Below are 16,013 nucleotides of genomic sequence, written 5' to 3'. Positions count from 1 at the left end.
AAGTTAGGCCTGGCTAGAATCAGTCTGCATAGATAACTTGCTGGAGCCTAGTTGGAAATTTCTATACTCCAGTGATGAGATTTCTGGTTGTATTCCTAAGGGACCTCACAATTGACCCTGTTCTCAATTGATGTTCTTAAAAAACTGGTCTTCAGGAATTGGTCTGCCCAAGATGAAAATACCATAGCTTCTGATTCCTAGGAGCTCAAAGATGCTCTGACTGCTCTATGATCAGCCCTCAAAGTAATGATAGCTTTTTCTGGCATTTCCTTTCATCTAGAGATTTCAAAGTATCTCCCAAATATGTGCCCATCCCATAGGCAGCTGATTAAGCCACATCTCTGACATTCATCTTTCACCTGGGTCCTCTCCACAAATTGGAGACTGAGCTAGATATAGAGTGTGAACCTCTGATTCAAGGTCTCACACTGAACGCCCACTCTCTCTTTGCTACCCAGTCTTAGGCAGTTTGTGGTTCTCCCACAGGGCGTAGCTCTGTGTAGGGGCCTGTGTATCAGATCTGCCTGCTTCTTTGCTGTCATCACCTCCCACTATTTACATTTCTGGGTTCCCTGGTGTCTCTGCAACTGGGCTGTGCCTTAGCTGTCCTGTATGTGAGAATTGTTGGAGAACCTCCAAGGATTCTTCATGTCTTGTCATCCTTCATCCCAATTCATACCCCCCACCCACGTGTCCCACCTCTCCCCAGTCAGCAAAGTACAGTCCTGTGCCCTTTGGTTTCTTCTTCCTCCTCCTCTATTTCCATCCTCTACTTCCATTGGCAGAAGAAAGAGAAATCACAGACAATGAGCTTGTAAGGGAGAGAGGAGTGGGAAGGAAGAGTCTTTTCTCTTGGGTTGCCTTCTTGTTCCCAGGGAGAGGGCCAAGACCATGAACCTTGGCCTCCGTGGGAGGAGGAGATTAGCAGGATGAGTCTTTGCCTCCATCACCCATCCTCAGGGTGCTGCTGACTTATTTCTGCTGGAGGCGGGATGACTCAGCGCAGACCCTTGATGGGGAAATCTGTCTCAGAGGCTGAAAGGAAAGCAGCAGAGGGCCACCACTGGCCTTGTTCTTTAATTTAATTTTCATATCAGAAAGATTTCACTGAGTTTGGGGAAATGGAGCTTAATTCTCCCTATTCCCCAGTGTTGGCAACTCCAAACAGAATTTCCCAAAGGAATGACCCTGTCCACAGGAGTCCAAGAGAGATGGGCAGTGGGATTCCAAATTCAGAGTGCAAGGATAGCCCCCAACCTGGTGGAGACCTTTATTTAGTCATACTCCACCACTGTGCTTTTGCCTACTAATTACTATAACCACTGGTGATCATTATGTGATAATTAGCACATGCCTTTTTTATAACTCCCAGAGCACCACCCCAAAATAAGTGATTGTGTCAGGTGGTAAGGCTGCTCCTAGAGGCAATTCCTGACTCACTCATTCATTCACTAAATATTTAGTGAACTACTGTGGGCCAGGCCCTATGCTAGGCAGCTACGAGCAGGAAGGTTGTTGTCCCTGGTATTATAGTGCTGACGTGTTGCTGGATGGATAGGCACTGAGCAAGTTTACCCACGGGATATTTGTATCCAAAGTGGAAGTGCAGTGTGTATAAGAGGGGCACCCAACCCAGTGTGGCTGGAAGAGGGATATCAGGAAGCTTCCCCTGTAATAGTACCTTTGAAGATGAGATCTGTAGGATAGGAGGGAGCTAGCAAATGGAATCCAACTTAGGGTAAACCTATGCTATTTATATGAGTTCCTCAAAACTTAAAGTTAAACCCAAAGTTGCCTCTTCATATAAACCCTCCAAAGTAACTAATCGGCTATGCCAACTACAGTGCAGCCAACTCTGCTTCTGTACAACGTGATGCTACTTTGGAAAAGTGTGAAATCCTACTTAACTGGAAGGCGTAATTATTGCAGAGTATTTCAGGGAAGAAGATGGCACCAGGGAAATAGGCATGAAAATCAGGTTCTTCCATTATTTCCACAACCTGGTCTCATTCTCCATGCCCTTGGGATGGCCTGGGTCTGTGATAGGAAATATGTTTTTCTGTCTCCATTTAAGCAACAACATCCTTCTTATCAGCTGCTCCAATGAGGAAGACACTGATGTCCTTTTGCAGGAAACTAACAGGAAAAGAAAGAAAGCTTACCACTAAATACACATCCTGAGGGTAAAATGAAATGGCTGCTGCTTTGACTGCAGTGTAGGAAAGGGCTGAATAAATAAATACACCATTCCTATTGTATAGTCAGACTTCCTGGGGGCGAGTCCTCATCTCTTTACCCTATCCTTTCCCTTCTAAAATCCACTCACCTGCCAAGGGGCAGAACAAAGTTATCTCCGGCTGTTAACAGGTATGGAAACATACAAGTCTCCTCTGTCTCAGACACAGAGGAAACACAGAATGGGAAGGAGTGAAAACCAGAGTAACAGGAAGAGGAACTTGATATTGGTGTACATCTCCTCTTCATGTTTACAGAACTTTCCCAGTAACTTCTGCTTTGAGCCTTTCTGTGTACAAATCTGGTAATGTTTGAGAACGTTTCGGGAGAAGAAAGGGCCGGGGCTAGTGCAGCGCAGAAAATCATTCGAACGCTGTAAATCACAGCTGCACAGGTGACTTGATTTAGAGGCAGAGGTGTAAACTGTCATTATCTGTGAATACTGAGCTCTAATCCTGTAGCACCACAGTGGAGACAGTTGAGAGAAGATGATTTCTGATCTGAAAACAATCCCAGCCTAGAGGATCCCAAGCCATTTCCTTGTAAGGGTAGTTTTCTTCTGTGTGGAAAAGAAACGAAAGAACATGTGTAAATAAAATATGGGCGAGAGGAGAAGAAACAGAGACAGAGACAGAAAGAGAGACAGATAAGTTGCAAAGACTTAGATCTTTCTCTTTCTTTCTTTCTCTCTCTTTCCTTCCTCCCTTCCTTCCTTCTTCTTTTTTTTTTTTTTTTTTTTTTTTGAGACGGAGTCTCGCTCTGTCGCCCAGGCTGGAGTGCAGTGGCGCGATCTCAGCTCACTGCAAGCTCCGCCTCCCGGGTTCACGCCATTCTCCTGCCTCAGCCTCCCGAGTAGCTGGGACTACAGGCGCCCACAACCGCGCCCGGCTAATTTTTTGTATTTTTAGTAGAGACAGGGTTTCACCGTGGTCTCGATCTCCTGACCTTGTGATCCGCCCGCCTCGGCCTCCCAAAGTGCTGGGATTACAGGCGTGAGCCACCGCGCCCGGCGTTTTTTTTGGACATTGTTTCGCTCTTGTTGCCCAGGCTGGAGTGCAATGGTGCTATCTTGGCTCACCGCAACCTCCGCCTCCCAGGTTTAAGTGATTCTCCTGCCTCAGCCTCCCAAGTAGCTGGGATTACAGGCATGTGCAACCACGCCTGGCTAATTCTGTATTTTTAGTAGAGACGGGTTTTCTCCATGTTGGTCAGGCTGGTCTCGAACTCCCAACCTCAGGTGATCTGCCCGCCTCAGCCTCCCAAAGTGCTGGGATTACAGGCATGAGCCACCACACCCAGCCTGGATCTTTGTATTTCTACAGTGTTTTTAGTTTAAGGATCATTTACACTTTAGGAGGTTTTTGTTTTTTCTGTCTTTCTTATGTAATAATTGTGGGTGAGCCCTGAAAATGACTCAAGGCCAAAATAATGGGGTTTTCTTGATTATAGTTCCTCATTTTTCCTGGCCACAGGCCAACCCTCAATATCCTCCACCTTTATAAGGAAGACAGTTTCAACCCAGGCCTTAAGGGTGACTCCAGCCTCTTAGTGATCTTTCTTTCATGTTGCAAACTGGACTCTCTCTTCCAACTTTCTAATTGCAAAATTGCTCTTTATTTTTATCGGTTCTTACTACTTCCAACCCAGGTGTGAAAACGTCTTCTTGGACACTCTTATCCCATCTGTAGGCAATGTGTAGGTCCCTCTTTCTCTCATTCTTAGTTGAGGATTGACTCAGTAGACTGCACAATGATGACCATATTTTGAAAGAGACATAGGTCACATAGCCAAGTCTCTGGTCATTCTCCCAGGCACAATCCCTTCTCTCTGGATTCTGATTAGGGCCAGGCTCATGTGCATGTAGGAGGTGCGGCCATAATTAGCCCATTTTACTGGTTTTGGGAATACCCTTCTTGGTATAGGGCAGGCAGGAAATTAGACTGTGTTATGGCTTTGGTGGTCATATTTTATGAACCCCAAATCTGGAATTGTGCTCTGGTGAGTATAGGGTGCTAATGGAAAAACTGTACAAAATATATGGAAATAAGACCACCCTGGAAAAGTAATGAGAGTTCATAGTATTTCCTTCCAGTAGCTTGGAGAGAGTATCAAATATCACACGTTTTTTAATAATTTTTTTTTCTTTTTTTTTTTGAGACGGAGTCTCACTGTCTCCCAGGCTAGAGTGCAGTGGTGCCATCTCAGCTCACTGCAAGCTCCGCCTCCCAGGTTCACGCCATTCTCCTGCGTCAGCGTCCTGAGTAGCTGGGATTACAGGTGTCCGCCACCATGCCCAGCTAATTTTTTTGTATTTTTAGTAGAGACAGGGTTTCACCGTGTTAGCCAGGATGGTCTCGATCTCCTGACCTCGTGATCCGCCTGCCTCGGCCTCCCAAAGTGCTGGGATTACAGGCGTGAGCCACGGCGCCCGGCATTAGTTAACAATAACTAATGATTATTGAGCATTTGTTACATGTCAGGGTCCTGAATTATATATATTATTTCATTTACTCCTCATAAAAGGGTTCTTTCTAGGAGCTAGGGGAGAAAACCAGCCACTATATACTCAATAATAATATTAATGGTAATAATAGTTATTATATATAACAGTTATATATTACATAACATGCTGGCTCTGAATTGAACATATTCTCTAATTTGATTTTTGTATATTTAAAAATAAACACATATATTTCTTTCTTTTTTTTTTTTTTTTAAGAGATGGAGGAGTCTCACTATGTTGCCCAAGCTGGTCTCAAACGCCCCTGGCCTAAGTGAGCCTTCCACCTCAGCCTCCCAAGTAGCTGCCGCCATGTAATCTCAAATTTAAATTTTAAACAAACCCTAGATATTATTATAATCTTAGAGTAGGCTGCTTCTAAAATAGCTCCGACTGATCCTCTTGCTGGTCTTTACATCCTTGTGTAATCTCCTTGAGTGTGGGCTGGACGTAATGACTTACTACTAACTCACAGGATGTGGTAACAGTGATGGGATGTCACATCTGTGATTGGATTACAAAAGACTGTGCCTTCTGTTTTGCTATTACTCTCTCTGGTGAGCCCTCTCTGTTACTCTTGCTTGCTTGCACTGATGAAGTAAGCTGCCATGTTGTGAGATGCTCTACGAAGAGGTCATTGAGGCAGGGCACCAAGGAAGGCTTTTGGCCAACAGCTCCTGGGGAACCAAGGCTTTAGGAAGTGAGTCCTGCCAACAATAACCAGGTGAGTGAGGTAGGAAGCAGATCTGTTCCAGGTGAGCTTGAGATGACTGTGGTCTTATAAGAGACCCAAAGCCAGAGGGTTGACCCACAGAAACTGAGATGATAAATGTTGTTTTAAGCTACTGAGTTTTGGGTAATTTGTTATGCAAGACAAGATAGCTAATACATATCTCATTTTATAGATGAAGAAAACGAAGCTTTAGGGTGATGAATCAATGTTCTCCAAATTACACAGTCGGTAAATGGCAGAGCCAAAGCTTTTGGAACATATTACGTTCTAGGTTCTAGGTTCTGAGTTTAAGTCTGCTTTCTGATGAGGTTCCAAGTGATTGGGACACTGCAGTTCTAGAAGAATTCTATTCTCTGAAATCCTTGGAGTGTAGCCATGTTTCCAGGAAACTCTTTGTGTGCATGTAAAACAGAGATGGACAAAAGTTTAAATGGTGTTAAGTGCTTTCAGTGGGTCCACTCCCTGCTGCAGAAGAATGGTTGATCCACCCATAGATCTGGTGATAGTAACCAGGAGCTCCAGTCAATAGCACAATGGCAGAACTGAGAGCTACAGTCCATCCATTTTTACAAGCACTCAAGCCATCTTACCCACAATATGTAAAGCAGGTGGAAGGGGGCATACACTTTTCTTGAGGATGAAAATGAATGCATTTAGTAATGAAAAGGCATAGCGTGGTATTTAAAAATTACACGAGCTCTGGAATCAGATAACAAATGGTTCTGCCCGAGAGACCAGAACACCTCCTTTCACTGATTTTTTTTTCTTCCCATCCCTGAAACAGAGCCTTGAACTTTGAAACCACAGTGCCTTGTTCCAGCGTGGAAAGCAGCGCAGCACTTCCCTGTGGTGAAAGCACCCCAGCTTGAAAGGGTAAAAACACCTTCTCCCAGATAGTCTCCCTTTGTTTAGCCAGTGCTTTTTGCCAGTGGTCACCTTAAGGAAATCAAACGGAGGTATGCTCCTTGGTTGGCTGCATGAATCCGTCCTTCCTTGTCAGCTTTGCCCAGAGCAGCAGGCTTTGAGCTCTGGGAGGATTTCCAGGTGGCAGCAGAACAACGGTCCCATAGGCTGGAGCCTGGCATGCTTTCCCTTTTAACCAGTGGCAGAGTCTGCATTTTGCTGGTATAATTATGCAACCTGGTGTAAAGTCCACATGGGTGGCAGTAGGAGGTAGGCGAGGCAGGACGGTAAGCTGGCTCAGCACTCTGATTGGGCTTCTTGACTGTTTTTCTAGCTTTTCTTACCCTTTTCTCTCCTGCCCCCTCATCTCCTCCTCTTCCCTCCTTTTCCCTCCCTTTCTCTCTAATCCCTTCATCTTTGTCAGCCTCCACCCTCAGGGATCCCTAACTCAGGAAACTACGTCTTATCAAATATTTTGGCTTGCCTCCAACTGCTAGTGGCAGGCAGCTCTGGCCCTTGTCTGCTATCTGAGTGATTTTCTTCTCCACCGGTTGTTTATTTCTCTAATCTAGTTGGAATTGGAATCGTGCGTAGAATCCAAAGGAAAAAAATCCAAAAGTAAAAAATGGATCCTTTCTCTAGTGAGACTGCCCCTGTGGGCTAAAATAGAAATGGAAGGAGACTTGGATTCTTCTTCCTTGAAAAGTGACATTATGAAAGAGCAGGAGAAACAGCATTAGTATACAGGAAAGCCCAAGGCACACTATATCACTCCTCAGATATTGGACATCTCTCTGAGTCCTCTGTTTTCTGCTTAATTGGGATTTATAAACGCTATTTTTGCCCCGAGGGTACCTGCCATTTTGGTCGTGCCCAAGTGGCTCTGAACAGATACCATCTGCAGGACCTCCACAGCCAGCCATGCAACATGAAGCTGCAGACTCCCAGACTCCAGTGTTCTTGCTTTCTGAGAGGGAGCCCTGAGAATGGTGGAGAAGCACAAAACACAGGAAAGAAAAGAGAAAAGCTGGATGGAGTAATTACATGATAGGGTTACCTTGTGCACGTGAAAGCAAAATGTAGGATACAAGCAATAACCCCTCCGGTATTGCACAGTCTTTGATAACACAATAGCCTTCTGTTATTTCAAGGCATGTTCCTTAAAACCTTCCTTAAGGTTTTCCCACTTCTTACTGGGTTGTAATGTATTTATTTTATATGTCCTTTCTTAACTGATATTCACAAAGAACAGGAATGATAGATGTGTGTGTATGAGCAAAAGCGTTTATGCATGCTTTTTTTCTTTTTTCTTTTTTTTAGCGTATGAAATAGCGGCTGACTTTTGTGACAATTTTCCACCTAGTTTTGTGATAGTAATTTTGCTGCGTTCCTAAACTTAGATGGCAAGTCCACTTAACAAGGCTGGCCTAATTCTATGTTCTCTACAGCACCTAGTCACTATAGCTGTGCAAGAGCCATTATTACCCAAAGTACCATAATAAGGGTCATGCCCTGCTATGACGTTATTGTTTCCTATCTGTCAGGACATTAATTGTCTTCTAACTTGCTCTAAAATTGGTAGCACGGCACACTGCCAAGACTAGAGAGAAGCAAGCTGCTGGTGATACATTTAAAGGCTGTGTAAAAGGACATACTGGTATTTGCTTTTTCTTGGGGCATCTTCACATTTGCATTACTTCATATGTTATGGGATGTTAGCTCAGGCTTGCCTTATGTCTTGGCGTCTTTCTTATCATGGTCAATGTCTGATCTTTCCTTCAATTGAATGATTCAGACATCTCTAAGTTATTTTGGCTTTTCCACTTTCCTTTCACAGGCTTTTTGTGAGTCACTGAATTGAATGGGAGGTTATTTCTAAATTGGAAGGTGAGGAAGAGAGGAGGGGGAGGAAAGTTCCGGAAAATAGGAAAAGGCACTTTATTGTTATGTATAGTTACTGGAGGAATAATTTCTGCTTAGTTTGGTGATAGAAGTATGTACTTTATTTAAACTTGACTAAAAATATAGGCTAGAAAATAGACAATATTTTTCTGAATAATAAACCATACAGTTTTAGACTCCTTGTAACTTGCTCTGCAAAGAACAAGGAGGTTAGTAAATAGAAGAAATATGAGACATAGAGTTAGCAGAAAGAAGAAAGGGACCAAGCACAAAATTTCCAAAGTCCACATCCTTGAGGGGAATGCCTCCTTGACAGTGTCTTTTTTTTTTTTTTGAGACGAGTCTCGCTCTGTCGCCTAGGCTGGAGTGCAGTGGCCGGATCTCGGCTCACTGCAAGCTCCGCCTCCCGGGTTTATGCCGTTCTCCTGCCTCAGCCTCCCGAGTAGCTGGGACTACAGGCGCCAGCCACCTCGCCCGGCTAGTTTTCTTGTATTTTTTTTTACTAGAGACGGGGTTTCACCGTGTTAGCCAGGATGCTCTCGATCTCCTGACCTCGTGATCCGCTCACCTCAGCCTCCCAAAGTGCTGGGATTACAGGCTTGAGCCACCGCGCCCGGCCGACAGTGTCTTTTTTTTTTTTTTTTTTTTTTTTAAGACAGAGTCTCACTCTGTTGCCCAGGCTGGAGTGCAGTGGCACGATCTGTAGAGACAGGGGTTTCACCATGTTGGCCAGGATGGTCTCAAACTCCTGACCTCAGGTGATCTGCCCAGTTTGGCCTCCCAGAGTGCTGGGATTACAGGCGTGAGCCACTTCACGGCCTGACGGTGTCTTAACCTATCCCTGGGTGTTATGTTTCATGGCCCATGGGTTTATGTATCATAGTTGAAGTTGTGAGAAGGTACATTTAAATCTGATTTAGAAATTGAAAGAGTAATCAGACCAGCATTTCGTTATTTAGGAGCAGGAAAAGTGGGTGGAAAAAAAAAAAAGAAAAGCAAAAAGCTAATGATGAATATATTTCTAGGAGCACAAGAGTTTTTATAGCAACACCAGATTTCTCAAAAATGCCTACTGTGATTTGTACCCAAGTGAATAAAAAATGCAATCATTTATTCTTGTGCATTGTGCCAAGTGAGGGGAAACACATACACATACACACACACACACACACACAACCCGGCAATTCATTCAATGGCCCTAATTTAGACTGCTAGGAAGAGAGGTTTAGAAAAAAGAAAGAGAGAGAGAGAGAAGCTTTTAAAGTATCTAAAGCTAGTAGGGCTATTTAAGAACTGCTGAACAGAAAAACAAAGTGGCAGTGAGAGGTGGGGGGAAGCAGAATTCTCATTTCCAGAGCATCACAAGGGTATATATATTGTGGCCCGCTTATTAGAAAGTTGCGAACCCGGCGTGGCGGCTCACGCCTGTAATACCAGCACTTTGGGAGGCTGAGGCCGGCGGATCAACTGAGGTTGGGAGTTCGAGACCAGCCTGACCAACATGGAGAAACCCCGACTCATGCCTATAATCCCAACTACTCGGGAGGCTAAGGCAGGAGAATCGCTTGAACCTGGGAGGCGGAGGTTGCAATGAGCGAGATAGCGCCATTGCACTCCAGCCTGGGCAACAAGAAACTCCGTCTCAAAAAAAAAAAAAAAAAAAAGAAAAAGAAAAAGAAAAAGAAAGAAAGTTGCTAATGACTGGTCAATTGGCAGGGGTCAGCCAGGAGTGGATCTGGAAGCTGGAGAACTCTCAATACGCCACTTCAGTTTATTGACGACATTTACAATTGCAACCGAAGTTAACTGATTTCTGCTAAATTGAAAGTTTGCGCTTTGCCCTTTAGCATGGAGGCGCCTGGAAAGAACTTCAATGAAACTGGGTGCATTGAGACCAAAGAAAAGAAGGGGACATTTTTTATCTCTCTGATACCTTTCTCCCCAGGGCTTGGAAACACTACTTAAACACAACCTCTGCTGTTGGTGTTTTGTAAGTACTACCCCTATGAGTAAAGCTAGCAGAGATAAGCTTCTCCTTGCAGGAAGGGAGCTGGAGAAGCGGAAGAGTTTACAGAGAAATCTCTACAACAAAGAGTTAACCCTTCCCGGGTAACCACGGATGTGAGCGTCTACTCCTCCTTTGCTTCCACTGCGCAACCAAACCATGCACAAGCGTGAATCAACCTTAGCCGTCACATCTCTTGCCAGTTAGCTTAACAGACACTTTTAGCAGCCTATCATAACTTCGAATTGCCCAACCCTCAACCAATTACAACTAAAGCTTGGGCTAGGACGCTCCAGGTCCGGGCGGGGGCGAATACCGGTTTTAGGAAAAGGGGCGGTAAAGAGCGATGACGGGCGGGTAAATTAAGCCAATCAGAGAGGAGAGCTGCCGCCCCATTATCCAATGGATAGGTTAGAAGTATGAAAGAGGGTGGGCCTGTTGTCATGGGGGAGGTGGTGGCGCTCGGTGGCCACTGGCGGCCGAGGTAGAGGCAGTGGCGCTTGAGTTGGTCGGGGGCAGCGGCAGGTGAGTGTCGGTAACGCGGGTAAGAGATCTGGTGGCCGTCGCGGGGCGGAATCTCCAGCTCAGCACTTCGCAGGCGGAGGTCGGAGGAAGGGGGCCTGGACTTCGGGTCTGGGCCGGGGCCGGGGCCAGGGCGGAGGCGGCGGGGGTGGCGGCGAGTTCGCGCTGACTGGGCTACGGGGAGAATGGCTGGGCTTCTGGCTGCGGAGTTCTCCCGAGGAAGGTAGGCTAGGGCCGGACCCACGCGGGTCAGGGCAGGAGGTCCCTTGGGACGTTCAGCTGCTCCGGTCTGGGGCGCTGACCGGCGGCCAGTGTGTGGGGAGTAGGTTATCTGAGGAAACGGAAGCGGCCAGGGTCCCAGAGAAGGGGGTGACCTGTAACGACCTGCTCCGAGGGCGGGGTGTGTCGGGAATACCCAGGACGGCTTGGGTGTCAGGGAGAAGGGGAACCCGGGAAGCCCGGCCGCGGCCCGTGTGGAGGGAGCGGGTTGGGGGGTGGGCGGCAGGGGAACTGGGAGTGGCCCCAGTCCGAGGGAGGTAGGAAGGCCGAGGGTGGCTGGGGTCCCGGGTGACAGGGAGCAGACTTGCTCCAAGTAGGGGCGTCTGAGGAAATGCTCGGAGGGGGTTGGGGACCCTCGTGAGAAAAGCGGCTGTCCAAGGGAGGGGGCTCCTGGGGAGATGAGGAGCAGCGGGTCTTCGGAGAGTCGGACAAATAGAGATCTTGCACCGCCTGGGGGAGGAACCGAAGCGCCCTGCGCCCCCATAGCTGAATTGGGATGAGAGACACAACTGGCCTGGCCGCGCCTGGGTCTAAGGATCCCTAGGGGACCAGGAAAGAAGTCCTGGAGGAGTGGCTCGGGTTTGAGACCGGGGTGAGGAGCCAGCAGGAAGTGGAAGTTCCCTCGGTTGGAGAGGAGTCCTGCAAAATGGGACGGAGATGAGCGGAGGTGGGGGAGAATCCCTATAGGAGGGAGTAGTAGATAAGGTAGAGAAAGTAAGTTGCCCGAGGAGAGAGCAATGGTTTCGTGGAACTGGCTAGGACAGTAGATATATGAGAAATTAACAGTGGAGCCATATAGGTTCACAGGTCTTCAGAAATAGAAGAAACTTCAGTTTCATAATTAATACCAAGATGACATCTAGGACCAAAGAAAAACTCCTAAAAGCAAGGTTAAGTGACTTGTTTTAGAAAAGAAATTTGTTTTAGGACGATGGCAGTAATATTAGGAAATAGGTTCATTGACAGGGTGGGGAATTTGAGAGGGAAAAGGGGAGGAGTAGCTGAACTAAAGGAGTAAAAGTAGATACTTGATCAGAAAGAGGATAGGCATACTCGGCTAAATTGAAAAGGAGTTTGAGTTCTACCACTTAGCTAAGTTTCTGTGCAGTTTCCTCATCAGAATACTAACAGTAATAGTTCCTACTTTATAAGGTGTTTTTTTTTTTTTTTCTTGTCAGTACTTGTAGAGCTTTTAGGATAGTGAGTGGCACATAGTAGCGTGTACTGGATTGTTAAATAGAAGATAAAGACCTGATTTCTTCAATGGGGTGGCTCCCAGATATTAGCTTGCATCAAAATCACCTGGAGGGCTTGGTAAACTGTAGATTGCTTGGCCCCACCTGGGGGTTTCAGTAGGTCTGGGGTGGGGCCCAATAATTTATATTTATCTCAAATGATGATCACGTTGGTCAGAGGACCACATTTTAAGAACCACTTACTTTAATGAAACCGGTAATAATGGTAACAACTTTAAAATACCTGCCAATCCTGCTAAAGGGACAGGTAGAGGCAAATTGCCCAAAAGATCCTATTATAAAGGATATTCATTTTTAAGCCTGTGTTTTTCAAATTGTGGATTGTGATTTATTAGTAATTTACAAAATCAATGTGAGTTTTTACCAGCATTGAAAATAAAATGTAGAACAGAATAAACTGACATTGCATTTGGTAAGGAAAAGTATTGTTTTGGGAAACTTTTCTCCTACATGTATGTACTAAGTCACAGTGTAAAGTGTATTTCTTTTTTTGAGTTCCTGGCCAAAGGATAAAATATATTTCTCAGAGTTAAAAAAGTCTGAAAGCTGGGCGCGGTGGCTCAAGCCTGTAATCCCAGCACTTTGGGAGGCCAAGGTGAGTGGATCACTTGAGGTCAGGAGTTCAAGATCAGCCTGACCAACATGGTGAGATCCCCGTCTTTAATAAAAACACAAAATTAACCGAGCATGGTGGCGCATGCCTGTAATCCCAGCTACTTGGAAGGCTGAGGCTGGAGAATTGCTTGAACCCCAGAGGCGGAGGTTGCAGTGAGCCGAGATCACAGATTGCACTCAGTCTGGGCAACAAGAGTGAAACTCTTGTATTACATTCCATTAAATTTCTTCAGTTTCTGATTTGGTTCCTCCTGTGTTTGTCTTGTCACATATTGTGTTATGCCTCTGACTCTGGAACTTTTTTGGATATTGAGAATCTTTGGCATGAGAACTTAAGGGAATTTGAGGCAGAGAAATTGAATGGTGTGTCTCAGATGTGGTCGGCTTTTGTTTCACTTGTGCCCTGTTGTTCACCCTTTCTTTTTTTATCACTGTACTGTAAAGCATTGTTTGTAAAAACCTGAGTATACACAGACATATTGACAGTAAACAACACTGAAATGGACTGGCTTGAGAAAATGTCATGTATAGAAAATAAGCAAAAACAAAGGAAGAAACATTGCGAAAAAGAAAAATGAAAAGATATTTCCTTTTTAGAGAGTAAAAATATTAAGTATTTCTTGTCCTTACACTAATATAAAACATATACAGATATTTTTAAAGGAACTAGATATACAATTTCTAGGTCTTTGTAGAGAAAAGAAATAGTAATAATATGTCACAGCAAAATGCACCTGGGATAGAGGCTTAACTACAAAGTAAATCATTTATTAAGCGGGAGCTTTTGTTTTGATGGTTTTCTCCCTTGAGAATAAACTGGATGTGGTACATGTTGTAAACTTGTTTGAGGAACCCAAATGTAATTTGCAGTGTGTTTTTAAAAAGAATATGTATGTTTTATCTGTACTTGGTTTGATTTTTCTTCCATTGAAAGCTAGATGGTTTATATTTAGGAGTTGATTTAGATCTGTTTTTATGGCTGTTAAGAACAGAGGAAGCAGTATTGAAAACTGAAAGAGATCCTTGCAGCTTTCTTTAAAATCTTTAATCCAGGGGATTATGTAACCCCTTCATTAATGTTTTATGAAATTGTGAAGAAACTGTTGGTATAGCTTTCAATCAGGATTTTTGGATTTTTTTTTCTCTCTCAAAAATCAGTTTTATTTCAGATTATATTTCCTTAAAATTTTTATTTTCATTTGGAAGACTGCAAGGCATATAACCATTGCATGTGTGAGTTCTAAAGCAGATACAGTCTTTTCACAAAATAAATTTACTACTTTTTTTCTGTGACATAAGTTTCAAGAAGGAAAGCTTTTCGTTTCTTGCATTGAGTTCAGTGGATTATTCCTACCACTAGAGTTGTTGTTTAAGTCATGGTACATTTATATAGATCATTCAGTTCTACACCAAATGATGGAAGAATGAGAAATCCAAATTGAGCGTATGACAAATAGAAAAGTTCATTCTTTGTAATTGAGAACATTGGGCCGTTTGATTACCTGGTTTTAATAGGTGGACTTATTATTCATCTGATTATACTTATCTAGGAATAGCTTTAATTACGCAAATAATTTTACAGTGGGATTTGGTTATCTGTAGTTGAATAAATGGTGGGCTTTAAATCCCAAAGAAACTATGTGCTCCTAACTATGCTATTTAGTGAGATTCAGTTTCACGTATTGAAGTTTTATTTAGGTAAGTGATTTTAAAAAGTGGAAGTTCAATTAACACTAGTTAATTAAGTTTATTTTCTATTTCAGAGAAGTCTTGTCTTATTTTATAAGTCTCTGATCTACTTTTCTGCTTCCTGCTCTCCAACTCGCTGTACAATAAATTCTAATAGAAATGTGGGTAACTGAAAATCTAGTTCTGTAAAAGTATAAAACCTGTATATGTAGTTTTTTAGTTTGCTTCAAAACTTCCTAATTATCTTTAAGAAAGTATTTTATATAATAGAGTACTTGAAAAGCTACATTTTATTTTGGACTTGCCAAAACACATCTATTGTGTGTAACAGGTTTTGATTTCTAGAGAATAGATCTTGAATTCTGCAGATTTCTGAACTCTGATTTTTTCCCTTTTTTTTAAAAAAAAATCCAACTTTTAGTTTAGATCCTGAGAGTACATATGCAGGTAGGTTATATGGCTATATTGTGTGATGCTGAGGTTTGGGGTATGATTGGTCCTGTCACCCAGGTAGTAAGCATAGTACCTAATAGTTCTTCAGCCTTTCCCCCTCTCCCTTTCTCCCTCCCTCCTTTTATGTTTTCTTTTTCTTTTTCTTTTTTTTTTTTTGAGACAGAGTCTCGCTTTGTCGCCCAGGCTGGAGTGCAGTGGCCGGATCTCAGCTCACTGCAAGCTCCGCCTCCCAGGTTTACGCCATTCTCCTGCCTCAGCCTCCTGAGTAGCTGGGACTACAGGCGCCTGTCACCTCACCCGGCTAGTTTTTTGTATTTTTTTTAGTAGAGACGGGGTTTCACCGTGTTAGCCAGGATGGTCTCGATCTCCTGACCTCGTGATCCGCCCGTCTCGGCCTCCCAAAGTGCTGGGATTACAGGCTTGAGCCACCGCGCCCGGCCTCCTTTTATGTTTTCTTGATAGGGTTGGGGAGAAATAAAACAATATACCCCTTAAATTAAAAAAAATTTTGGTATCTTATTTTTAAAATCTTGACATTATAGTACATCCTTTAGTGGCAAAGAAAATTTATTTAAGGGGCTGGGTGTGGCGGCTCATGCCTTTAATTCCAGCACTTTGGGAGGCCAAGGCAGACTGATCACAAGGTCAGGAGATCGAAACCATCCTGGCTAACACAGTGAAACCCCATCTTTACTAAAAACACAAAAAATTAGCTGGGTGTGGTGGCACGCGACTGTAGTCCCAGCTACTTGGGAGGCTGAGGCAGGCGAATTGCTTGAACCTAGGAGGCGGAGGTTGCAGTGAGCCAAGATCACGCCACTGCACTCCAGCCTGGGTGACAAAGTAAGACTGTCTTGGAAAAAAAAAACAACAACAAGAAAATTTGTTTTAGTAATGTAACATATTACAGATTTTATCATA

At 44.1% G+C, this 16,013-nt stretch overlaps 2 protein-coding genes across 48 annotated transcripts in view; both read left to right on the top strand.

Annotated features, from left to right (window-relative positions):
- Window positions 1–7,765, top strand: part of HEATR4 (HEAT repeat containing 4) — a 63,651-nt gene extending 55,886 nt beyond the window's left edge. The window contains 1 exon segment of the mRNA XM_065547613.2: window positions 7,692–7,765. Coding sequence (XP_065403685.1) covers window positions 7,692–7,765 — 74 coding nt within the window.
- Window positions 7,766–10,715: 2,950 nt separating this feature from the next.
- Window positions 10,716–16,013, top strand: part of NUMB (NUMB endocytic adaptor protein) — a 193,111-nt gene continuing 187,813 nt past the window's right edge. For all 47 annotated transcript variants that reach the window (XM_073997748.1, XM_073997728.1, XM_073997742.1 and 44 more), the window contains exon 1: window positions 10,716–10,803. The gene's annotated coding sequence lies outside the window, so the exon portion shown is untranslated. The remainder of the gene's footprint in view (window positions 10,804–16,013) is intronic.

This window comes from Macaca fascicularis, chromosome 7 (assembly GCF_037993035.2).
Source record: "Macaca fascicularis isolate 582-1 chromosome 7, T2T-MFA8v1.1".
Lineage (NCBI taxonomy): Eukaryota > Metazoa > Chordata > Mammalia > Primates > Cercopithecidae > Macaca > Macaca fascicularis.
Note: the sequence above shows the minus strand (reverse complement) of the source record. Positions and strands in the feature narration are given on the sequence as shown.